Source organism: Microcebus murinus, chromosome 2, assembly GCF_040939455.1.
Source record: "Microcebus murinus isolate Inina chromosome 2, M.murinus_Inina_mat1.0, whole genome shotgun sequence".
NCBI lineage: Eukaryota > Metazoa > Chordata > Mammalia > Primates > Cheirogaleidae > Microcebus > Microcebus murinus.
Genome location: NC_134105.1, coordinates 107,439,733 through 107,466,403, shown reverse-complemented (window position 1 = coordinate 107,466,403; position 26,671 = coordinate 107,439,733). Strand labels below are relative to the sequence as shown.

The 26,671-nt window shown below is 38.4% G+C and overlaps 2 protein-coding genes and 1 non-coding gene across 3 annotated transcripts; all 3 read right to left on the bottom strand.

Annotated features, from left to right (window-relative positions):
- Positions 1-1,168: 1,168 nt before the first annotated feature.
- On the bottom strand, positions 1,169-26,588 carry LOC105864462 (olfactory receptor 10J1). The gene is made up of 2 exons (XM_012752348.2): positions 26,428-26,588; positions 1,169-2,361 (listed from the first exon to the last, which is right to left on the bottom strand). Exon 2 carries the CDS (start codon positions 2,340-2,342, stop codon positions 1,416-1,418), a length of 927 nt encoding a protein of 308 aa, XP_012607802.2. The 5' UTR covers positions 2,343-2,361; positions 26,428-26,588; the 3' UTR covers positions 1,169-1,415.
- LOC105864470 (olfactory receptor 10J4) lies at positions 8,166-9,101 on the bottom strand. Its single transcript, XM_012752354.3, has one exon. It carries the CDS (start codon positions 9,099-9,101, stop codon positions 8,166-8,168), a length of 936 nt encoding a protein of 311 aa, XP_012607808.3.
- Positions 21,788-21,904, bottom strand: LOC142869683 (U5 spliceosomal RNA). The gene has a single exon (XR_012918257.1). It is a non-coding gene; the product is annotated as a U5 spliceosomal RNA (small nuclear RNA).
- Positions 26,589-26,671: the final 83 nt, after the last annotated feature.

Below are 26,671 nucleotides of genomic sequence, written 5' to 3'. Positions count from 1 at the left end.
TGATACAGACATACGATGCAAACTAATCAAATCAGGGCAGTTGGGGTATCCATCACCTGTTCTTATCAGTGTTTTGAAGCCAGATCAGATCACAGATCACCTCTTCTCTGAAGACTTCTCTGACATCTCAGATATCGCCAACAGAGTTTCAGCCTCTCTCTCTCCCTGCCCCAGTTTCTGCCTCAGTCTCCATCTTTCTATTCTCTCTCTCTATCTTTCTCTGTCCGCTCTCCTTTAACCACTTTGGTACTAGTGTTGACTATAGTCGACAGCCGTGATATGACTTTTCTAATTTTTCATTTATCAAAATAAAATTGTGAACATTTAAAAATAACATAATAAAAACATATATGTATATGTTACCTATTCTGATTTACATTACAAGTGAAGCTGCCTGTAAAGTAAAACAAGCTTTCAGTGCTTTAAAGCTTTCCTCATCACACAAGAGCAAAATGGATTCGTCATCAATGCACAGCACAAACAATCGCGTGGACTATGAGTGCCGGCTGTGGGCAAAGTTTCACGGCCGGTGAGCGCCGTACCGAAGTGGTTAAGCATGTGTATATACCACTTATCATAAAAAATTGAAACATACTTTTAAATGTTTACTTTTGCCACCAAACTCTTAACTTCCCGGAGCCGGGCAATAGGGCTTTTTCATCTTTATTTGTCCAAGATCCAGCACACAGCCTCGTTCATCACTCTTGCCCATTATGTGCTTTCTGAATTAAGTTAGCAGCACTTGAACTGACCCAGAAGCATCTTAGGAAGTGCCCTCAAAAGGCTGTCTTGATCACTGACAAGATCTGGAATTTCCAGGATCCCTAAACTGTCTATTGTCACCATGTTTTAACAAGGTGTTTTGCTAGAAACTTGGATGAATTAACATAGCCAGAAAAGGAAATCCAGTTCTCCTGGTCTGTCCCATCCTGAGGCCACCCTCACTGTCTACACTGTGACTTATTTCTTGATATGGCATGTATAATAAAGATTCCAGAAAGGATTCTAGTTTTAGAAGCCCTCAAGCTCTGTAGTGGGAAGGGATTATAGGAAAAAAAAATTCAAATGTACTCTGGATTTTGTTTTCTCAAATAGGCTTTTTACTGCCTTCATTGAGTGGAGATTCACAAGGAAACCAAAAGGTCAATAAGAAATTCTTGGTCCATGCTACTTCCTGACCTTTTCTTTGGGCATCTCATATCATTGTTTGTCTATTTATCCACAAAAAGGGGGCCAACACTTCATCCAGGGGCTTTAATTTAAAGCTTCAGATTTCCAGTTGTATGAAGCTATTATTCTCTTTTTGCCTCCTATTTAAGGAGCTGGTCTCTAGAGGCCAAGGGTTTGTGAGTTTACTCCTCGTATTCCTGCCTAGAGTGGATGATTAGAACCTCAGGAGAAATCATCCCAAGTTGTCAAGAAAGCTTCCCACCAATAGCCCTGAACAGAGCATCCTTGACCTCTTTGTTCCTCAGGGTGTACACCACAGGGTTCAGAAGGGGGGTGATGACAGTGTAGGTCACAGAGATCAGCTGGTCCTGATCCCTGGTGTTCTCTGACTTGGGCTTGAGGTAGGCGATGGAGGCACAGCCATAGTGGACAATGACCACAGTGAGGTGGGAGGCACAGGTGGCAAAAGCCTTCTTCCTGCCCTCAGCTGAAGCAATCTTGAGAATTGTAGAGATAATGAGAACATAAGAGATGAAAACCAGACCCATAGGTACAACAAGCACCAGCACACTGATGACCAAAGTCAGGATCTCATTGGCAGTGGTGTCAACGCAGGACAGCTTCATCACAGGTCGGATGTCACAGAAGAAGTGGGCCACCTTTGTGGCACAGAAAGGTAACCTGAACACTGACGTCACCTGTGTTATTGCTACAATCAGGCCAATGCTGCAGGCGCCCAAAACCAGCTGGACACACACCCTCTTGTTCATAATAACTGTGTATCTCAGGGGGTTGCAGATAGCCACATAGCGGTCATACCCCATTGCTGTGAGCAGGAAGCAGTTGGTGATGCCAAAGGTAACAAAAAAGAACATCTGTGTGGCACAACCTGCCATTGACACAGACTGGTTCATGCCTACAAGGCTGGAGAGCATCCTTGGGAGAATGACCAGTGTATACACAGTCTCTGAAGTGGACAGCATGCTCAGGAAGAAGTACATGGGCGTGTGAAGATGGCGATCAATTCGGATGATGGTTACAATGATTACATTGCCTGCTAGGGTTAAGATATATAGTGCAAGGAACACCCCAAAAAGGGTGATCTGGTGCTCGTGGAAGCTGGAGAAACCTTGTAAAATAAACTCAATGATGAGAGTGTAGTTCTCTCTCATCACTGAGTGGTCACCAAATCTGAAGTGTAGAAGAATAAAAGTTACATAATTTCAGCAGAGCAGCTTAAACACATTTCTGAAATTGATTGGCATTCAATAATTCTCAGTTATAAATCTAGAGATACATTTCCTAGTGGATTCAAGTTAATCCTTGGGCTTACTTATCTTTACTTAAAATATGTTTACTCTGTGGCCATCTGTTACAATTCCCTGTGCATCCTAGAGTCACATAGTCTTTTTCTTTCTCACTATATAAACCATGCATGTTCCTACTCCACTCCTGCTCTTCCTCCCTGACATCTGGAATGGCCTTCCTCCTCTTCTCTTTTTTATTTCTTCCCCATTCTTCAGAGACCAATGTAAGCTTTCATCCCCCCATAAAATCATATTATACTCTGATGTTCTCATGTCTATTTGAATTACTTTATACCCCCATCATTGCTGCCTCTCCTCACACAAATACTCAGCAACTTTATAATAATTTTTATATCTTTTCATATCTCCCTAGTTCAGGATTATGCATGAATTGGGTGCACGAGAACAATTTGTTTAGGGATTAACTGGAGACTTCTTTTCTTTTAAGACCATGAATCATCCCCCTTGCACATCCTTTAGGAAGGAGAAGCAAAGCAAAAAGGCTCATCTTGTTTTCAAGAAGAAAAAGGCAAATCTTAACCAACCACCAACCTCTCCCCACTGCTGTCTAAATGATGGAAGTCTGCTGACAGTTCACAACACTGATTCACATAGGTTGTAAACTATGCTACATCTTTACCTTCCCTAACCTAGAAGGCAAATTTACAGCCAACACAACTTTGTGAGTAGGCATATACCTACTGTGCAGAGGGAAACAATACTATCAGGAAAGATGCAGGAAATTTAAGTGTCCCTCACCTAAAGCAAAAGCCAACCCTGAATATAAAAGAGTTACACTAAAGATATATCATTTCGTTGAAGGATGGGGATCAGTTCAATTTATGTAATATTTCACATTTTTGTCTCTTTAAACAGTAAGCTCCTGTAGGGTATTTAAATTATATTCTGATTTGCTTATGCATATTCAAAAAGATACTTTTTACATAAAGTAAATCATATCAATGATGAAAGTTAGTAAGTATGAAGACTTTCTTCAAGTTTATAAAACTCTATTTAAAAGACGTTGATGACCAGCTGTTAATCATTAACACTAAGTGTGCTAAAAAAAAAGAATAAAGATGCAACAGAGAATATTTCCCAATAGAGAAAATCATTTGACACTAACATATGCAGATAAAAGCTTATTTTCTGTGAGGTCTCTAAGCAAAATCTAGGCAGTAGCCCACTATGGGGGTGATACGGCACCTTTATGGTGAAATTGCAAATGCTTGGCAGAGCCTTGGATTTTTGTAATGACAGGCACAGATACTCTTGGCAATTAGTGATGCTAAATGCAATGCATGTGATGGTCCTACGCAAGGAAGAATTTTCCTATTTTGAATACCAATAAGGTCCCTACTGAGAAACACTGGGCTAGAATGTCATCTGATCTGGCTGAAGCCTGTCTGTCTTGAGGTAGAAGAATGTCTATTATGACCTGGTTAGCATCCCCCACCTTTGGAAGCCTATAATTCTTCAGAGGAAATCGAGGGAAGAAAGAGAAGACACATTCTTATGAAGACCTCCCCAATTGTGATAGGAGCTGTTATACTACAATAAATCAGTCAGCCCATGGGTAATGAGCCTCATTCCATTCCCTTTTCTAAAGAGCACTTACATGACTCTGCCTACCACTGAGGCACAGCCGGAGAGCTGGGCTGGAGGAAGCCAAGGAGTAAAGATTGAAATCTAGGGCTCCCTTGGCCACAGTGTGCAGGTGGAGGGAAGAGCAAGGTGACCAAGAGGACCTAGGAGGAGTTGAGGCACAGCAGGCAGGGTATGAACAGACTCCAGCAGAAACGTGGTCAGGCTTGAGAGCCACAAGAATTCTTGACAGCCCCTCTATTTGAAAAAGCCTTAGAAGCCAGAGAGATGCTCTGCAAGGATCAGCCAGTTGGGCTTCTAGAAGTCACTCCCTGAAGACATTCTTAAAGCCACCGTGGGGCTGGGAGGATGCAGACAGCAGGTACCTGGGGGCCTCATTAGGTATGGGGCTCATTTACTCAATTGCAGGGTTAGTGCTTTGGGAGCCTGGGGTAAGTTTTTACTTCAAGTAGGAATAGCATTTGAGGAAGCTGTTTATTTAGTTGAGTTTTACTTGTTTGAATAAGCACATTCTATGTGTGTGTATGTGTTTTATTTGTTTGTTTTTGTTTTTTTAAACAGACGTGCTTTGGAAATCCACAGTGACAAATCTAGGCAGCTCAAGCTAGAGCTACACCATCTTGGATCCCAGGAAGTTCAGGCCCTTTTACTTACAGGCAGGAACTCTACTCAGTATAAGAATCTGGTTTTCATTTTAAAATAAAAGTATTCGAATGTGGCCATGGTTCTGCAGAGGGCAGTTCATGCTGCCCATCTTCACCCTGTAGCATTCAGGATTGGAAGCACACAGACTTACGACCCAAAGATCTTCTCTTGGGGACTAGAAAACAGAGATGAACTTTAGAATACTCTGTTCTCTTGACCAAGAAATTTCCTTCCCTTCTCCATTTGGCAACATTTTACTAGTCTATCAAGACCCAACTTTAAATTTACCTCCTGTTGAGGACTTTCCTTGAGTTAGTTTATTGCTTCTTTAACAATTTCTCAGTCTAGCATGTGGTGTTTATGTGTGCCCATTCCTTCTTTAAGCACATAGCGTATGTCAGGCCCTGGGCTAGTTGCTGGAAATGCAGACGTGGACGAGATGCTGCACAAACTTCTTAGGAGCTCACAGCTTATTTTCAGGTGATAGACAATAATATTAAACTGAAATGTAAGTGTAAGTGAGACAGGGAAGAGACAGTCCTTGATCAGATGCAGGTTGGTTACAGAAAATTACATTGTGTAGGTAGAGACCAGGTTACAGAAGGTTTTGGAGGATTTGAATTTATCACTTTTAAGGACCTCACAAGTGATTCTTACTTATCTCTCCTGTTTCTAGACTTCAAAGTTCCTTAGCAACTGGCCTCTTAAGGACGTGAACTTTGTCACCACCAGCCACCTATGTCCTCTTACTGTCTATCTGGTGACTTTGCATCCCTGTTGGAAAAAGGCATACTCAGCACTGGGACTTGGTATATTGATCTGGCAGCAGTGTGAGGATGAACTTGAGCTTGGTAAAAAGAAGCAGGAAAACCAGCTAGGATACTGGTAGAACAGAGATAATTGGGCTTGATTTAGAGGTGTGGCAATGGTCCCAGAGAGAAGGGATGGATGTGAGAGACAGTTGAGGTAAATCAATAGGGCATATAACTGAATCGATGTGTGGATCAAAGGAGAGGAAAGAACCAATTGTTACTACTCTTATAAAGTTCACTCATGTCAACTTTCTGGATATTTACAAATGTACATAGTTTCCTATTGTAACAGATGAATTAAAGAAAAATGATCTCTATATTGGCAGTCCTTCATTAGATATCACTGGTGGCTATGGGATCTCACCAGGAAAGCAGGAGAGCCAGGCAATAGAGCTCAATGCTTTATGATATCATTGCTTTGAGACAAATTAGGAAGATTGTAAAATGGGAAACTGGGTTGATGGTGTAAAAATGTGGTACCTGGCAAAAAGGAGAGGTGTTCAGTTTCAGTAGTGACTAATATTTATTGAACATTTCACAGATTTTTGTCTTTCTTCTTAATCCTCCAAATGACCTCGTGAAGTCAGTAGCAGTATCTCATTGCGTAGATGAGAGATGTACGAGAAGCCCACCCTGCCACCAACAGTAAACAAATTGGGATTTGGTGTGAGAAAGAAATGAACACATGTGGGGTGACTATAGAAACAAAGCTGGAAAAACAGCCAGAAGAACCTTCTGTAAACTCCCTTGGTCTTGCAAACTGCTTTACTTGAGGGGTAGATTTCAGTAGTTCTTATTATATAGTTCGTTCACAACATTCAATTCAGTTTAGGATCCCAGGTCTAGAGCTCCTATCAAGGCTTTGAAATTGTTAATGGTAGTCTTTCAGAACCTTGGATAGAGCTCACAGGAGATTTAACTGAGATTCCTGAAGTCATGTCTGCTCCCACATGGTCTTCCACCTTATTCTTGTCACCTAGAGCTGGGCTATCCAACTTCTCTGTGTGTGAAAACTCCTTTTTTATTTTGGAATATTTCATGGATCTACAACTTGATAATAGTTGGATAACAATAGTTGTATTATTTGTACATGTGATAGAAAACATAAATTTAAAAAAAAGGCAACTATGACTTAGAAATTGGTGGTTTCAAATGAATTATGATACATTCAAAAATAGTTGCACATGCTTTTTTCAATATTTATTCAGACTGCATATGGGGAGTGGTGCACACAGGAATCCTGGGCTCCTTGCAGCAACTGAGGCAACCAGGAGAGAAGAGGGAATGGTGCCTGAGATGTATTTGGAAGGCCAGCAGATAAAAGGGAAGGCGTTGAGCATATGGGAATGGGTGGCAATGGGGGAGAAATGCAGATAGGTGCTGAATGATTTATTAACGTATGGTAGGTGTATGCAGGAAGTAATACTTAGACGACTAAGGGAATAGTTTCCTTTTACTGGAACATGGGATCAGGGACTATAGGAGAAGCCCATTTACAAAGTCAGGACCTCCTGAAAACAGGAAACCCACTCTACAAATGAGGTTGAGCTCTCTAGAAGCTGAGCCTTAAACAAGGTTCTGGGTGCAGTGATTGATTAGGGAGTACTCCCAGAGGAAAGGGAATGAGAGAAGCAGGATGGGTCAAGGGAATAGCTGAGCAAGAATGTGGACTCAGCTCAAGGTTAACTTCAGCCTGATCTAATGGAGGGATCTAGAATTGTACCCTAGAGTTGCTCCCATCTTGAAGCAAGGTGGGCTGTCGTTGTACCTTCTGTGTCATTCAGGCATTCCTTGTGGTGTGTCCCTTGTGAGGATGGGGTACGTGTGGGCTTCTCCCCTTTTCAGCCAATGGCAATTCTTCATAGAAGAGGGCAGCTATAAACAGTTAGCATTTCAACATCCACATCAACTGGGCATGGGCACACCTGCCCGGCAAAGGGGATCTGAGCAGAGTCACAACAGAGCCCATTATACTGCCCAAGGTGTCTGGGGAGAGGGGACAAGGTATGAAAGTCATTTTTATGCATTTTGCTTAAGCTGCTCAAAATTGAAACTTCTCAAACATCTGGTAAACTGGCTATCAGAGCCTGTGTCTGACATAGCTGTCTAGGGTTCGTACATGTAGTATAGGCACGGTAAATAATTAATGAAGTGAGTTTTTTGTTGCCGTTAACTCTAGTGTGAAATGTAGCACTGGAAGTGTCATGTATAAACAATGGAGAACCCGTGATCTTAGTCCCCAGATTTTCATGCTGAGGCCAGATTCAACGTACATAAATTCCTGTGATATGATGCTATTATTCTTCCCAGCCTCCCTGCTGGTTTATATATCTTAGGCCACAAATAACAGGAATAATGTCTAACATTATGGTACAGTGTATGGATATGCTTTGTCTTATTTGCTTTTCATCAAGTTTGTTAAACTCATTGATCTGGCTTGGCAAATCCATCCATCTCTTTTTTTCATTAATATTTTTTTCTTTGTTTCACTCTATCCCTATCATTCCCAGATGTTTCCCAGACCAGGCTTCTGGTGCCCTCAGACCCTCTCTTATGTGACTGGCTCCCTTACAGTGACACCTCACCAAGCTTTTTTTCATGTTATTGTTATTGAACTTACCAGCACCTAAGAGAGGGGCTTTCTGCCCAAAGCTCTGAGCAAGGCACTCTTGACCTCTTTGTTCCTCAGGCTGTACACAACGGGATTCAGCAAGGGGGTGATGACAGTGTATGTCACAGAGATAAGTCTGTCCTGCAGGGAATTTTGGGACTTGGGTTTTAGGTAGATGAAGGAGGTACAGCCATAGTGGACAATGACCACTGTGAGGTGGGAGGCACAAGTGGCGAAGGCCTTTTTCCGGCCCTCAGCCGATGCAATCTTGAGGATGTTGGTGACAATCAGGACATAGGAAATAAAGATCAAGACCATGGGCAGAACAAGGACACAGAGACTGATGAGCAAAGTGATAAATTCCTTGACAGTAGTGTCAGCACAGGCGAGCTTCATTAGGGGCCGGATATCACAGAAGAAGTGGGAGATGATGCTGGCATCACAGAAGGGCAGGCTGAACACAGAAGACACCTGGATGATGGCTGTGCTCAGGCCAATGCTCCAGGATCCACTTGCCAAGTATATACAAGACTTTTTGCCCATGATGACCGAATACCGCAAGGGGTTGCAGATGGCCACATAGCGGTCATATCCCATGGCTGTGAGCAGAAAGCAGTTGTTGACACCAAAAGTGAGGTAGAAGAAGAGCTGAGTGGCACAGTCTTGAATGGAGATAGCTTGTTGGGGGCTGAGGAGACAAGACAGCATGCGGGGAATGATGGCCACAGTGTAACAGGTCTCAGAAATGGACAGCACACTCAGGAAGAAATACATGGGGGTGTGAAGGTGACGATTAAGGTGGATAATTGTCAAGATGATAGCATTGCTGGCAAGGGTCAACAGGTACAAGACCAAAAAGACCACAAAGAGGATGAGTCTGTGATGCCAACCAAAAATGGAGAAACCTTCAAAGATAAACTCAGTCACAGCTGTGAAATTCAGTTGTGGCATTGAGGAGAATCTGGGTCTGAAAAAGATGAAGTGGGAAGGTTGAGCAACTGGGCGGAGAACAGTAGCCTGGTCCAGGGTCATCATCAGCCATGTGCAGTGACTCAAAAGAGGATGTAGCTCTGGGTTTCAGAAGCTCTCAACGTTCAGACACTGGCCAAGTGCTCAAAGACTTCTCAAGGTTCTTACCTTGGCCCTGGGACTTGGGGGGCAGATGCAGTGTGTATGTCGTGGGGGAGTAAATATTATAAAGGCAGTACATATGCTCCTCCACTTAGGATGAGGCCACATCCTGTAAGTTGAAGTATCCTAAATTGAAAATACATTTAGTACACCTAACCTATGGAACATCATAGCTTAGTCGAGCCTGCCTTAAATGTGCTTAGAACACTTAAATTAGCCTACAGTTAGGCAAAATCATCTAACACAAAGCCTGTTGAATATCTCATGTAATTTAATAAAGATTATACTGAGAATAAAAAAGAGACTGGTCATATGGGTACGTGAAGTACAGTGTCTACTGAACGCATATGGCTTTTGAACTATCATAAAGTCAAAAAATTATGAGTTGAACCATCCTAAGTTGAGGATCATATGTACTGGAAATCCCTAACTAGCTTGGTTAGAAGTAGGTATGGACTTAAAGAGAAGGCGCTAGAATGACTGTGCATGGTGCTGAAACTTTGCTCACACCCACCTGTTTTAGGCCAGCAACAGTCCATCATGTGTCAGAGGCCAGTGCAAAAGGACTTGCCTAAGGAGCGAATTAGTTCCAGCCAGGGACAGATTGCTATGTGCGGCCCGTTCCTGGGAGGCAAGAGGCCAGCTCCAACTCTGTTCAGAAGTGCTTCCATTTGGTAAGTCAGGGTAGAAAAACATTGCCTCCTCTCAAAGCTCAAATTCAAAATGGAATAATCTAGTGAGAGGCGACACTGATCTTTTCTCTTTAGTTCAAGGTGTGGACCTAGAACATTCCACAGTCCAGGGCCAACTCCCCCCTTTTCAGTCCTGCTCCTTCTTTAGCCTCCAGATATCACTTGTTTTAATACCTGAGTCTCCCTCATTCTATGTGGAGAGTAGTTTCTGCTCATATTTTCTAGTCTCTAGTTAAGCACAATAAAGGGTCTAAAAGATTTTCATGGGTTTGAAATACTAGTAACTATAAGACAACAGTGATAAAAACAACAAAATATTTAAGTTTATAGAAATCTCTGGCTTTAACCCCAGAGTAAATGGATGGATGCCTGACTTTTGATGCTCATTTCATTTGTCTCCATTTGCTCATCTGTAAAAATAGTGATAATAACAACATCTACTCTATTGTGTTGCTATGGAGAATATATGAATTACTGTATGTAAATTGCCAACTGCAGTTCTTGATATATAACAGGCAGACAATACATTAAATGTCTTCTTCCCTCCCTTCCTCTGTCCTCCTCATCCCCCTCCCATAACTCAGGGTTCTACTTGTATGTTAGGGCCACTCAAACACACACACACATTTTCTTTCTCTCTCTCTTTTTTGCATGTTCACAGATGATTGTTGTCATTCATTTCTCCAATCCTTATTGATTGGAAAGCCCAGTAGTCCAGTCTTCACTTTCCACACACACTTCCCTTCCAACTCTGAAATGTGTGGGGAAGTGGGTGACAGTGGTCTGAAACCAAATACCTCTGTGATCAAACCCTAGCTCTACTTAACTCATGTATGACCTTGGAAACATTTCTCATCTTTTTAAGCCTCCATTCCCTCACCTGTAACATGAAGACAGAGCCCATTTCTACCTCAGAGGGCTGATATGAGGATTCCATGAGAGTATGTCCATGGAAGGCATTTAGCCTTTGAAAGCTCTGCCTGAGATTCTCTGAGGCTAGTGCCCAGATAATCCTTTCTGGGTGACTTTTTTTTTTTCCAGTATTTATACTTTTTGATTCCTAAGTTTTGTGGGACATTTTTTCTACTTGATTAACATTCCCAGGAGATAAAAGGAACAGAGAAAGTGGCATCCCATAAGAGAAGAGCAATGAGGTCATATTTAGGCACCGAACAAGAATCCCTGCTTCATCAAGTCCTGGATTGTGACTTACATCTCACTGGGCAAGACTGGGCTCATTCAGGATTCAGGAGAGTGAAGCTCAAAACCATGAGTTCCAGGACTCCTGTAGTGCTGTAACAGACTCAGTACATGGAGAATCTTCTAAACGGGAGAACTAGAAGGAAAATATAGAACCCACCAGGGTCTTCCAGTTAGTTTATCTCCCTGATTGGTCAGATCTGGGAGTAACAAACACACAGAAAGCAGCACAGGGCTCTCTTGCACCTCCCCATTTCCCTGTCCCTTTAAGTGTGGGTTGTAGCTTTTCAGAGAGGACCATTCTCCTGTGCCCCAGGACTCTGGGGTCCCTCTCCTCCAAACCACAGTGACTGTCCCCAAGGCAGTAATAGCAAAATCCAAACACTCTGATGTCTGGGGATCTCATTATAAAAGTGGCTCTTCAACCCAACCCCACAGATAGCACTTAGAGAATCTGGGTTTTCCCATTGGAACAGAGAATTTGCATCAGAATACGACCCTGCCCTGCTCGGCGGGTAAAGGGGACCTCTTGCCTCATGATCACCATTATGGAGAGGAACCCAACCATATTTAAGGATGCAGCTACACTAGGCAAATCACTCACAGTCCTGGGTCTCTCTGTCCTAAGAGCTGAAGGATCTATCTCCTTCAGTTTGAATATCCTAAGCACTGTGATTATGCATTTATTGATTCCTTCAACAAATACTCTTTGGACGTCTCTCACATGCTAGATACATGGAAAATAGCAGAAACCAGGGACACTACATGTGTACTGCAAGCCAGTCCTGCCAGCTTTGCAGGATCTGGGCATCACCATATACTACCTGGGAAAAGCTGAGAACCTTCCCTAGAAGAAGATCAGAAGGAAGGCCTTTATTGGAGTCATTCCTGCAGCCCCGTCTTTCTCTCTCCCGGCATTTAGTCAGTCAGTCGACTCAGCTTTGTTTCCCTGGAAGAGCCAAAGATGGCCCTTTCAGAAGGTTGGAGAAGAATCAGATGTCAAATCCACCAGGTTCCTCTGGGACTTGGCCTCTTCCATAATTCCTAGTTCTGTGTTCAGTTTATGCCTTTCTCTTAGAGACTCAAAAAGTAGGGAAGATTCCCTTTCTAAGTACCAGTCTACTGAGAAATGAATACTTGAGAATAAAATGGTTTATTGTGATGTCTTTGACAAGCCATGCAAGCTGGGAGAGACTGAGAAGCATGGAATACTTTCTAAGCGTTCAGTTCAATTCCACGTAATCTCTTTTAAAGCCCTCAAACATTTACCCAAGAGAAACTGGAAATACTTGAGCTCATAATCTGTAAAAATCTAGAGTTCCACAATGTGGAGACAAATTTATAGTTTGTTTATTACCACTTGAGAAGAACCAATAAGTGACCTCATTAGAACCATTTGAAATCCCTTAGGGAGCCCCAAAAAGACAGCTTAAGTTTGGGCAGAGGTCTTATCAAGACCTTGAGATAATCAGTTAATCTTGGGCCTTTTTTTGTCAATGTTCCTTCCTCACAGTTTTTCTGGTGCCACTATTTAAATATGTAGCTCTTTGAAATTAGAAATAGAATGGAGTTGAAACTCTCAAGAAAGAAAAGGAAATCTTGATACTAAGATTATGAACAGGAAAATAACAGGTTTTTAAAAATATATAATTCTTCCTGTTTGTTTATCTATAATAAGATGAGTTTAGGTGAAAAAGACTAAAAAAATCTAGAGTGAATGGAGATTTTTTCTGAAATGGGAGAAAACATATTGATGATTACATCATCTGCACATTTTGGCAGTTTTGTCTTTTCTGTTCTGATTTTCATGTCTCTTATTTATTTCTTTTGACACATTGCATTTGGTTATGAAATATAATGTTGAATACTGGAAGTTACAAAGGCATTATTGTCTTTTTCAGATTTTAATTTAAATGTTTCTCATGCTTCATTCATCATTAAATGTGATGCTTGAATCAGCAAGAAAAAAATCAAACAACCCCATTAAAAAGTGGGCAAAAGATATGAATAGAAAGAAGCTTTTCAAAAGAAGACGGACTAATGGCCAAAAGACATGAAAAAGTGTTCAGCATCTCTTAATCATCAGGGAAATCAAATCAAAACTGCAATGAGATATTAATATTACTTAACTCCAGTGAGAATGGCTTTTATCAAAAAGTCCCACAACAATAGATGCTGCTGTGGTTGCACAGAGAAAGGAGCACTTACACACTCTTGGTTGGACTGCAAACTAGTGTAAACTCTATGGAAAACAGTATGTAGATACCTCAAAAAGCTAAAAGTAGATCATTTGATCTAGCAATTCCACTACTGGGTACTTCCCCAAAGGAAAAAAAGTCATTTTATCAAAAAGACACTTGCACTTGAATGTTTCTTGCAGCACAATTCATAGTGGCAAAGAAGTGGAATCAACCCAAGTGCCCATCAATACATGAGTGGCTTAATAAAATGTGGTATATGCATACCATGGAGTACTTTCTCAGCCATAAAAAACGGTGAACTAATATCTTTTGTAACAACCTGGAATAAACTGGAGACCATTCTTCTAGGTGAAGTATCGCATGAATAAAAAAACAATCACCACATGTACTGACTATTAAATGGGAACTAATTGATCAGTACTCATGTGCACATTATGGTAAAAAAAATTCAACATAAATCAAGCAGGTGTTGGGGAGAGGGGATGAGTAAATTCACACTTAACGGGTACAATGCACACCATCAGGGTGATGAACAAACTTATAACTTTGACTGAAACTGTACAAAAGCAATTCATGTGACCAAAATGTTTGCACCCCTATAATATTCTGAAATTAAATAAATAAATAATAAATAAATAAAATGAGATGCTTTCTACAGATGTTTGGCAGATGTCCTTTATCAAAATAAAGAAGTTCCCTTCTATTTCTGGTTTGTTTGCAAGTTTGTCATGTATGATCTGTTAAATTTTCAGCTAGCTCCTTTTCTGCATCCATTGATATAATTATATGCATTTTATTCTTTAATTAGTTAGGGATGAATTACATTAATAGATATTTTAGATGTTGGCTCATCATATTTTTTTAAAGTAAATCCTATTTGATCTTTTTATACACTCTTGAATTCAGTTTATATTTTTTCATCTATCCATTATTGGTTGGCTGGTAATGATCTGTCCATACTTTATCTATTTTTGGTATCAAAGGTTTGCAATTAGCAACCTCTTTAAATGCTGGAGAAATTTCACACCTCTCTATGCTCTGAACCTGATGTCCTTTTTGTCTTTGGGTTCTTTTGGGAGGAGCGGGGGCAAGAGTAGTTTTCTTACTACTACTATTTTCTTTTTATAGGGTTATTATTCTAGTAAATTTTTTATTTCTTTCATGTCTAATTATGGTAATATATCTTTTTCTCCAAATTTTCCCATTCCATTTACTTTTTTTTTTTTTTTTTTTTGAGACAGAGTCTCGCTTTGTTGCCTAGGCTAGAGTGAGTGCCGTGGCGTCAGCCTAGCTCACAGCAACCTCAAACTCCTGGGCTCAAGCGATCCTCCTGCCTCAGCCTCCCGAGTAGCTGGGACTACAGGCATTCGCCACCATGCCCGGCTGATTTATATATATATATATATTAGTTGGCCAATTAATTTCTTTCTATTTTTATGGTAGAGACGGGGTCTCGCTCAGGCTGGTTTTCCATTCCATTTACTTTTTAAAGTAAATTGGTATAAAATTGGCCAAGATATGCTTTTATAAGTATTTCATTCATCTGTATCTGTCCTGATATCCTTTTTCCCTATCTGATGTTGTTTATTGTGTCTTTGATTTTTCTTGATTATGGTTGTTAAAGTTTTTATTGATAAAGTAATCTCTTCAAAGATCCAAACTTTTTAAAAATAACATTTTTATTTTTTTGATTTTCTTTACTTCTAGATTTCAATTAATTTCTATTTCATTATTATTGGTTTTTACTTTCTTTGGGTTTATTGTTGTTCTTTTTCAATCTTTTTGAATTAAAATCTTCATTTATTATTTTCCATTAAATATATTAATATAAAGCTACAAATTTTATCTGAGAACTCCTTTGGATGTACATCATTAGTTTTGATATCTAGTGCTTTTGTTAACTTGTAGTACTACACATTTTTAATTTTCATTTTTATCGCTCATTTAACTCACACTAGTTAGATGATTATGTTAAGAAAATAAGTTTAATACAGGAGTCAAGAGCCCAACACTGGAGTCGCGGTCCCTGGGGTCACAGATTATTTGTGTTCACTCTGCCACTCACTAGCTGTATAACTTTGGACAAATTGCTCAATCTCTCTGTGCCTCCATTTTCTTATTTATAAAATGTAGAATGAAGAATAATATGAAGAATAAAATGAAGAATAAAATAAATGAAGAATAATACTATCTACCATGAACAATTGTCATAAAGATTAAGTATTTGGAAGTGCTTAGAATAATAGCTAACATATAGTAAACGAAATATTCAGATTAGATCTATGAGGAAAGGTAATGTAGGAGGGTTTGGCTACTCTTTTGGGTTGATGTCTTATTTTATTGCATTGTGATCCTTGAAAAAAATCTATATAATGTCATTGTTGAGGGATCTTTTGGGGTCAAAGAGTGACCATTCTCTGTATGAAGGTTTCAGTTTTAGATTAGGCTTGTTAATTGTTACTATAACCCTTTTAAGCTACATCAACTCATTGAATATGTTTGTTAGTTTCCAAGAAAACTGTTAATATCTCCTACCATGATTGAGTGTGTCAGTTTCTCCTGGTAGTTTTATCAGTTTTTACATAATATATTTTGAAACTATGCTGTTAGGACATTATAAATTCATGAGTGGAATATCTTTCTGTTGAATTATTTTGTTTATCAACTTTATAAGTATCTCAGTGGCTTTACTTTAAATAAGATTTTGTCTGATATTAGTAATATTCCATCAACTTACTGTCTGTATTTGCCTGAATACCATTTTCAACCTTTCTGTCATATTATTTTAATATATATTTTTAAAATAGAGAAGTATCAGATTATTCAGACTCAGTCTGAGAGCTTTTGTGTCTTGATTAATTAGCTTAGTTCATTCACATTTACTGTAATTAAATAAATTGTTGAATGTTGTTGTCATCATATTTTATATTTTCCTTTTATTAAGATTTCCTAATTTCTGTTTCTTAGCCAGTCTTTTATTTTATTGATTAATTTTTTATTTGTTTTCACTTTCTGGCTAGAAAGTTACATACCAAACATTTTTATTTCTCCTGTAGTCATCCTTAATTGTTGTAATTTTATTTTATTTTTGGATAAATAATACAAATGTAGAATTAAAAATGTGAAATGAAAAGCAGTACATTATTTTAAAAAATTAATTCTCTATCCAGTCATGATTCTTGCTTCTCGGAAGCAACCACTTTGAGCTCTTTTACATGTTTCTCATGTTATGCACCTCCCTGTTTCTGCTATATTATGTACAATATGCATATAATGGTATTTTTTTCTTCCTAAATGTTAGGCATTATCTTTTGACTTCCTAGTTCATTTATAACACCATCTGTGTGCACTTGAACACAAACACACCCACATACTTCTCCTCCTGTCATCCTCTCAGTAAACATTCAATCAATTTTCAGAACATACATTATTATGATATGCAAATATTATTCACAACTGAGCCATACAGCTTATTATAAGTGCACATCTCTTCCTGTGCAATTTTTTCTTGCTAAACTTTTATGATTTAACCCTTTGTTTAGTTTTCAAGTATCTATAATTGATCGGTCCTCAAACTTTTCACCAGAACTGTGAAACATTTTCTCCATAGAGAGAATCGATATAGTCAAACATATTAGGTAATCTCTTCAAGTCATATTTATATATTTATATAGCCTACTAGTTATTTAATTTCTTTTTGTCTTAAGACCACCATTCTGAGGTCCTTTCCCTCCTTCTTCGATCACATCCTAAGGTTGCTCTCTAGGACTTCCAAAGGGCTATAATGGTGGCTCTTTTCTTCACAAGCATTCTGGGATTCACTTGTTTCTCACCTATGTTAATTTCCTTATGTCCTGGATCCTTCATTTTGATGGAGTACCTCTTCAATAACTTCCTGAGAACAAGAACATGGGATGTACATTCCTTGAAATGCTACTTCTCTAAAAATATGTGTATTATATCCAAACATGTTGTGAACAGTCTGATGTATTAATTTAGCTTAGAAATAATTTTCTCTAGTGAATATGAATGCATTGCTTCATTGTTTTCTAACTTCTAGTGTAGTTGTTAAAAAGTCTAATTTCATTTAAAATCTCAGTCTTTTGATTTTGATATGTTTTCCTCCTTTTATCTGGAAGATTTTAGCATTTTCTTTTATTCCTAGAGTTTAATCTCATAGGATGATGCCTTTCAATGTGTGTTCTTTTTTTATTTTCTTTTCTGCTATGCTAGTCACTCAATCTGAAAATTTATATTCTTCAGTATTTTGAAATGCTGTTTTCCTTGATGTTGTTTCTTCTTTATTTTTTCTACTTGCTTGTTCTGACACTCATATTTGTTGGACATTACACTTCTTCTATCAATCCCATTATTTATTATGTTTCTTATTTTTCTAACTTTCTTTTTACTACACTTTCTGGAAGACTTCTCAACATTTTCTTCCAATTTGTGAATTTATTAATGGAAGTAATTCCCTTATATTCCAAACTTTTCTCTTTATAGAAGCTTGCTTTTATTTCATGGGCACTTTATTGGCCATTTGTGTATCTTCCATTGAAAAATATCTGTTCATTTTTTTTGTTGCTCACTCTTTAATGGGGTTATTTTTTTCTTGCTGATTTGTTTGATTTCTTTGTAGCTTGTGGATATTAGTTCTTTGTTGGATGTACAGTTTGCAAATATTTTTTCTATTCTTTAGATTGTCTGTTTACTCCATTGATTATTTACTTTGCTGTGCAGAAATTTTTAGTTTCATAAAGTCCCATTTATTTATTTTTGTCATTGCCATGTTTGCTTTTGGTGTCTTAGTCATAAATTTTTTCCTGAGGCCAATGTCCAGAAGAGTTTTTGCTACATTTTCTTCTAGAATTTTTATTGTTTCAGCTTTTACATTTAAGTATTTAATCCATCTTTAGTTAATTTTGTAAATGATGAGAGACAGGAATGTCGTGGCCCGTTTGCAGTATGGAGGATGAACACAGAACATAAAACACAAATGCAGAACACAAAGAAAAACACAGATACACATACAAACGGTTGACTCGAATAATAATACACTGGGTCTGTTTTATTTTTATACTCTAAAAAATTAAAGTTAGTTCTTTGTACGTAACCGCCCAGGCATTGCAGCAATGGCCATAAATTCCTAAATAGCCTTAGGGAAGCAGACATCTCCTGACTCAGAATCTCCAGGCGGTTGCTCTAGGCGCCAGGCATAGATCACGGACCAAGATTAGCAAGGATGGGCAAGACAAGTCACAGGGGGCATTTCTCATCCCCAGCTTCTCTTAGCGTGACCCCCTAAGATCTTTGACTGAACCCTGGCAGCTGTATGTGGCTTAGGTCGCCCCTCCCTTGAGGGTCTTACCCGTCATTGACATTTTTGGGGTGTACTCAGCAATCACAGGAACAATGTGTTAATCCTGTGGCCTCCAGACCCCCAATGCTGTGGGGCGGGGCTGCTCTTGCTACTTGCAGCTCAAGTCCTTTGTTATGCCTCTAGGCAACACCTTTGTTTATCACAGGGAGTCTGCCCAGAACACATTACTTTCAAACACTCTGGGCAGAACACGTACATTACTCACTAACTTTAATTCTTAAACTAGGAAAATATACTTCAGTCCCCTACACAGGAATCCAATTTCATTCTTCTGCGTGTGACTATGCCATTTTCCCAGCATCATTTATTGAATAGGGCATCCTTTCCCCAGTGTAAGTTTTTATTTGCTTTGTGGAAGATCAGTTGGTTATAGGTATATGGTTTTATTTCTGGGTTCTCTATTCTATTCTATTGATCTATGTCTCTACCTTTATACAAGTACCATGTTTTTTGTTTACTATAGCCTTACAGTATAATTTAAATTCAGATAATGTGATGCCTCCACATTTGTTCTTTTGCTTTGGATTGCTTTGGTTATTCAGGTTTATTTTGATTCTATATGAAATTTAGGATTGTTTTTCCTAATTCTGTGAATAATGGCATTGTTGGTATTTTGGTGAGAATTGCATTGAATCTATGTAGTATGGTCATTTTAACAATATTGATTCTTCCAATCTGTGAGCATGGGTTGTTTTCTCATTTGTTTGTGTCATCTACGATTTCTTTAATTGGTATTTTGTAGTTCTCCTTGTAGAGATCTTTTACCTCCTTGTTGAAGTACATTCCTACATATTTTATTTTTTGAAGCTATTGTAAATGGCATTGAATTCTTGATTTGATTCTCAGCTTGGCTATTATTAGTGTATAGGAATGCTACTGATTTATGTACATTAGTTTTATTGCCTGAAACTATAATGAATTTATTTATCAATTCCAGGAGAGTTTTGGAGGAGTTTTTAGGGTTTTCTACATATAAGCTCATATCATCTTCAAACAGGGATAGTTTGACTTCCTCTTTTCTGATTTGGATGTCCTTTATTTCTTTCTCTTACACAATTCCTCTGACTAGGACTTTCAGTACTATGTTGAATAAAAGTGGGCATCCTTGTCTTTTTTTAGTTCTTAGAGGGAATACTTTCAAATTTTTCCCATTCAATATGATGTTGGCTGTGGGTTTGTTATATATGCCTTTTGTTATTTTCAGGTATGGTCCTTCTATGCCTAGCTTGTAAGGGTTTTTATTATGAAAGGGTGCTGGATTTTTTCAAATGCCTTTTCTGCTTTTATTGACATTATCATACGGTGTTTGTTTTTCATTTTGTTTATGTAGTAGACCACATCTATTGATTTGCATATGTTGAACTATCCTTGAATCACTCAGATGAAACCCATTGATTGGAGTGAATTATTATTATTATTATTTTGGTGTGCTGTTGGATTTGGTTTGCTAGTATTTTGTGGAGACATCTATATTTATATAGGATATTGGTATATAGTTTAATTTTTTCCCCATCCTTTGGTATCAAAGTGATACTGATTTTCTAGAATGAGTTAGGGAGGATTCCCTCCTTCTCAATGTTATGAAACAGTTTCATTAGGATAGGTACCAGTTCCTCTTGTAGTTCTTGCAGAATTTGGCTGTGAATCCATCTGGTCCTGGGCTTTTTGTTGTTGTTGTTGGGGTATCTTTTATTACTGTTTCAATCTCACTAATCATTATTGGTCTATTCAGGATTTCTATTCTTTCTGATTCAGGTTTGGAAGGTTGTGTGTTTCCAAAACCTTCCACTAGATTTTCTAGTTTGCATGCATACAGTTGTTCATAGCAGTCTTGGATGATCTTTTGTATTTCTGTGGTATCAGTTATAATGTCTCCCTTTTTATTTCTGACTGAGCTTATTTGAATCCACTCTCTTCTTTTCTTGGTTAATCTACCTAATGGTTTACTATTTTATTTATCTTTTCAAAGAACCATTTTTTTAATCTCATTGATCCTTTGTATTGTTTTTGTGGTTTCAATTTTGTTAAATTCTGCTCTAATCATGCTTATTTCTTACCTTTTGCTAGCTTTCAGTTTGGTTTCTTCTTCTTTTTATAGTTCCTTGAGGTGTGACATTGGGTTGTTAATTTGTGATCTTTCTATCTTTTTGATGTAGGAATTTCATGCTATGAAAATTCCTCTTAGCACTGTTTTTACTATATTCCAGAGATTATGGTAACTTGTGTCACCATTACCATTCAAATCAAAAATTTTTTTATTTCCATGTTGATTTCATCATTGACCCAAAGATTGAGCAGCAATAGGTTCTGTAATTTTCATGTATTTGTATAGGTTTGAGAATTCCTCTTGGAATTGATATCTAGTTTTATTTGTCTGTGGTCTAAGAAGATACGTAGTATGATTTTGATTTTTTTTAACTTACCGAGACTTGTTTTGTGGTCTAACATATGATATATCTTGGAAAATGTGCTGATGAGAATAATGTATATTCTGTAGTTTTAGGATAGAATGGTCTGTAAATTTCTGTGAGGTCTATTTATTCTAGAGTCCTGTTTAAGTCCAGTGTTTCTTTGTTGATTTTTTGCCTCAATGATCTGTGTGGTTCTGTTAGTGCAGTGTTGAAGTCTCCCACTATTATTATTTTGCTGTTTATTTTACATCTGAAGTCTAGTAGTATTTGAATCTGGGAGCTCCAGTGTTAAATGCATATATTTTTTTAGGATTTTTATATCTTCTTGTTGAATTGATCATTTTATCATTATATAATAACCATCCTTGTCTCTTTTTTTTTTTTTTTTACTGTTGTTGGTTTACAGTTTGTTTTATCTGATAAAAGTATAGCAACACCTTGACTTTTTGGTTTCTATTTGTGTGGAACATTTTTGGTTTCCATTTATGTGGAATAATTTTTTCCCACTCCTTTACCTTGAGTCTATGAGACTCTTTATGAATAAATTAGCTTCTTGGAGACAGCAGATATTTGGGTTGTGGATTTTTTTTAAATGTTTTTACTTTTTTATTTCTTTTTACTTAGACTGGCCTGAGCAAGGCTTCAAAAAATTTGGTTACCAACTCATAACTGTTCCTTTCCATAGAAATTTTTAGTAAAATGCAAAATATTTTTTTATTTTGAAGAGAAACTAGAGTATAGGTTGTGTTTTTTAATCCATTCTGCCAATCTATATCTTTTTAAGTGAGACATTTAGACTGTTTACATCCAATATGAATATTGGTAAATGAGATAAAAATTCCAGTCAATATATTGATTGTTACCACTTGCTTTGTATTCTCCCTTATGTTGTTGTTTTATGTGAGCTGTGAGTTTTTACTTTTAAATGTTTTCACACTGGTGAGTATTGATCATTCTTTTTGGTGTTTAGAGCACTTTTAAGCATTTCTCATAGAGTACGTCTAGTAGTGAAAAATTCCCTTAGTGTTTGCTTGTCTGGAAAAGACTATTTCTCCTTCATTTACAAAGCTTAATTTTGCAAGATACAAAATTATAGCTGATAGTTATTCTATCTAAGGGTAAAATGGGACCCTAATCCCTTCATGCTTGTAAGGTATTAATTGAGAAATATGCTGTCAGTCTGATAGCTTTTGCTTTGTAATTTACTTGATGCTTTCATCTGACAGCTTGAAGACTATTCCTGTTCACTTTGACATTGGCCAGTCTGGTGATTGTGTGATATCCTATTTGGAATGAATTTTTCCAGAGTTCATTGATCTTCTTGTATCTGGATGTCTAAATCTCTAGCATGAAAAATAAATAAATAAATCTCTAGCATGACCAGGGAAGTTTTCCTCCATTATTCCCTCAAATAGTTTTTTCATGGTTTTTGATTTTTTTCTTCTCCCTCAGGGATTTCTACGATTCTTATGCTTGATCTCTTTACATAATTCCATATTTCTCAGAGACTTTGTTCATTTTTCTTGATTCTTTTTTCTTTATTTTTTATTAGGTTAATTAAAAATCCTTATTATAAAACTCTAAATTCTTTTTCTTCTTAGTTTAGTTTGTTGTTAAAATTTTCTACTATATTTTGAAATTCCCCAAATGACTCCTTCATTTCAAGAAGTCCTGTAATTTTTTTAAAAAAGATCTGTCTCTTTGGTGAATTTTTCATTCATGTCCTGAATTATTTTTCTGGTTTCTTAGAATTGGTTTTCAACTCACTTGTGGATTCCATTGAGCTTACTTGTGATCCATATTTTGAATTCCATATATGACATTTCCAAAATTTCCTTTGGTTTGAAGTCCATTGCTAGAAAGCTAGTGTGATCCTTTTGGAATATTGGAACAGCCTGTTTTTTCATATTGCCAGAGTGCTTTTGGTTGTTCGTTCTCATTTGGAACCTCTTCCCTCAGCTCAAAACTGATAGCTTTGTGGCCCATGTTTTCCTCTTCCAGGAACTCTGCTGGTCATTGTAGAGAGGGAGAGGTACACTGCCTTTTTGTCCATGCATGTAGGTACCCACAGTGGTGTTGCTGACAGTTTGGGGTTGTTGGACTTCAGAGCCCTGGGAGACTGTGCAGGTGCTAGCCGCTGTAACTAGGTTAGGCAATCCCCAGTCCCTGGGCCCTTGGATAGCATGCTTGAGTCCAGGGAACCAAACCAAGACCAGTCTGGTAAACTTACACTCAAGCTTTCCTAAGTTCAGGTGCTAGATATGGTAGTGAAGAGTGGGTTGATCTCCTGGTCCTGAAGAATGTTCAGGCAGGAGAAGGGTGGGTGCACTGTGAGCCTGCAACAGGAAGGGTAGGACCCTCTTGATGAGGTTAGCAGAGTTAGGCAGCTATAGAGCACAAAAGCCACTTGCACTTCCCTCTCTCATCAGTGATAGTGAGTGGTCTCTGTCTTTCTGGAACACAAAAGCACTCAGATTCCCAGATTCCACCCTGATCCAGCTGCAGCAGAGGTATGGAGACAGCTCAGCCCCACTGTATGTATGGCTACCAGGGCTATGGGCTATGGGCTATGGCTATGGGCTGTGGCTGAAATGCTCTGGCAGGGGAGGTGCAGTTGTGCCAAGGCATTGTCTCCAGTGAGGGTTGGCTTACCCAAAAGGGACAGGTAGCTAAGGGAGAGTACTGCTAACCTAACCCTCCCTCAGCAAAGGTGGTAGTTTTTTCTTATGGCAGCAGTGGGCTAGGCAGGTCAACAAGTTCTGATAGCAGTGGCAGGGCAAATCTCCAGGTCCCAAACAGTGCCAGAGGGTGTTGTCAGTGACTATAGTTCAGAGATGCCACCCACATCCCCAAACATGCAGCTCTCAAGTTCTCCTTCTCTCTGCAGCAGCATCATCACAGTGCCACTCAGAGGGGGAGGAGGAGTCTTGCTCTTTGCCCACAGGCCTCAGGTACAGAGGCCTCAACACCAGTGAAATCACCATCAAAATGGTTATTTATCTTGATGAGAATGTCTAGACTCCTAAAGATTTGTGAAGTTCTGAAGTCAATGGCAGAAATCTCTTTGCATCTGGTAGGAAAATGCAGGTAAGTTTCAGTGAATTTGCAAAAGAATCCTTTAGAAAAAGAGCATATAGAATGTGCTCAAAGCACAAAGTGTTCTGAGTTACTAATTAAAAAGAAAGTTGAATTTGAAGGCACAGTGGACTATTACTAAGTATATAAGCCTAAAATGTTAAAAGAAAAAAAAAAGCAGATGAGTTTAATCAGGGAGCAGTAAATAAAAAGCAAGAACCCTCATGCAAATCCTTCGTCACTTGCATGCAGTACAGGTGAACTGAATTCCTCATCCATGCTACTAGAGAAGTTTCAAAGAAGAGCTGGGGAAATGCTCTAGTGAGAGTGGCAAGGGCTCCCATGTGCAAGTAGCCTGATAAGAGGAGGTTCTGAAGTCTGCAGTGGCAGAAGCAGAGAAGGGCTGTGATTCATTTCAATACAATTATGAATGGGGTGAACAGAGCTAATAAAGACTCATTCAACTCACACAATACTAGGAAGTACATTATGACATATTTAGTTCAATCAAATTCAACATTTGTATTTTGGAAAATCCCACATGCCAAGTCATTTTTCAAACCCAGGGTCACAGCTGGGTTTCTCTTAGTTCTTCACAGCACTTCCCAAGGTCTCAGCCTCTTTAAAATTGCTATGAACCACACAGTCCTAGACCACCTTTTATTCCCTAAGCAGGACATGATCTTCACAAATAATGATAATAATAGTCATGGCCAACATTTCTTTAGATGTTACTATGTGTCAGTCATTTTGCTCAATGACTTATGCATTAACTCATCCAAGCCTCACAATATTCTTATGAGTTAAGTACTAATTTTGCTTATTTTAAAAATGAGGAAAGTGTGGTGCTGAGTTTCAGACTTTACTCAAGGTGAAATAAGAATCAATTTTAGGGCCTTCTTTCACCAAAGCCTCTGTTAGAGAAAAATAGAATTTAATTGCATAATCACATTGAATAAATTACAAAATTGATTGTATTCATGGAAACTTCCTACAGTTATTGTCCTTTGTCTTTAGCTTCTATTTCTCTGTCTAAAATGATCATTTGAAGTCTTCCTTGGTAAACATTTTACCTTTAATAACTCTATATAGCGTTCACTAAGTGCTGGATACTTTTCTTAACACTTTGATATATTAACTTATTTCATACTCACAACAACTCTGTAAGGAAAGTACTATCATTTAAGCCCATTTTAGAGATGAAGAAATTGAGACACAGAAAAGTTAAATAACTTCTCCATGGCTACAGTTAGAAACTGGAGAAAAGAGAATTCAGTCCTGGGCAGTGTGACTCCATAGCCCATGCTTTTAATCACTGTGCCCTACTGCTTCCCATTATACTCCATTTCTTCTTTGAGGTGTAACAATGAGAAATTGCATTTTGACACTTCTTTGTGAGACTTCACATTGTAAACATTTTGTAGAGACAAACATGGTACTCTTGTCAAAGTTGAAGATGCTAATAGCTTTTGACTTTGCATTTTCACTTCCTGGCATTCACTTATGTGTGAAATGACACACTTAACAAAGTATTCTGTTATAGAATTGTTTGTAAGGGCAACAACTGGGGGAAAAAAGACCAAAACATTGCCCCTCATTTCTGAAAACAAGGCCCATATGGTATCTTGAATTGCTCTCCCACAGCCTGGCCTTGAACTAGTCATTTTCCCTACACAGAGGAGCAGGGCTAAGAAAAGGAATGCCCAGCACTCCAGATATTTGGGATATTTGAGAGGAATGCTTGATCTGAGATCCTCTTAGGGCACTCTGTGCTGGAAACTCACGCTGATGGAGATTAATGGATCAATTTCAGATCTTCATGATCTCTGGCTATTCAATGTGTCATCAAAGGCCCAGGTCAAGGATGAGCGCAAAGGAAGCTGAGTTTCCAGGCCCACTCATCACCTCATTCTGCTTTTACCTGAACTCACCTTTTTAATGGCCAAAGAGGGTAGTTGTTTTCATAATTTTACTGTTCGCTTTATGTTGAAAGTTTCCCTCCCTATGATCCCTGTGCTTCATCAAGTAAATCATGAGGAATTTAAAAATTTATTTCCAAAGATGCCAAGCTCTTGGTCAGTGGAAGAGCACTGATGACCCCCATGCCTGGGACATTATTCAGGAGATCCAAAAACCCAAGATGCTGCTCAGACCAGTGTGTGATCTGTTGCATAGTTGGAGCCTCACCCCTCTCTTTTCTCTGTCCATTTCTTTCAGATAGAAATTCCTCACTGCTGAGATCAAAGTCCACTGCTGTGACTGAGCTCCTCTTTGAAGATTTCTCCAGATTTGGGTGATAGCATAGGCTTGTCCTCTTTTTTGTCTTTCTAACTTTGTATTCACTGACTCTTTGGCAATATCATAATCATGACTGTCATTTACATGAACCATCACCTCCATACCCCCATGTACTTCTTCCTGAGCATATTAT

Bases quoted from the DNA above. Each gene is read 5' to 3' on its own strand.
- LOC105864462 (XM_012752348.2), bottom strand. From the start codon at position 2,342: ATGAGAGAGAACTACACTCTCATCATTGAGTTTATTTTACAAGGTTTC.
- LOC105864470 (XM_012752354.3), bottom strand. From the start codon at position 9,101: ATGCCACAACTGAATTTCACAGCTGTGACTGAGTTTATCTTTGAAGGT.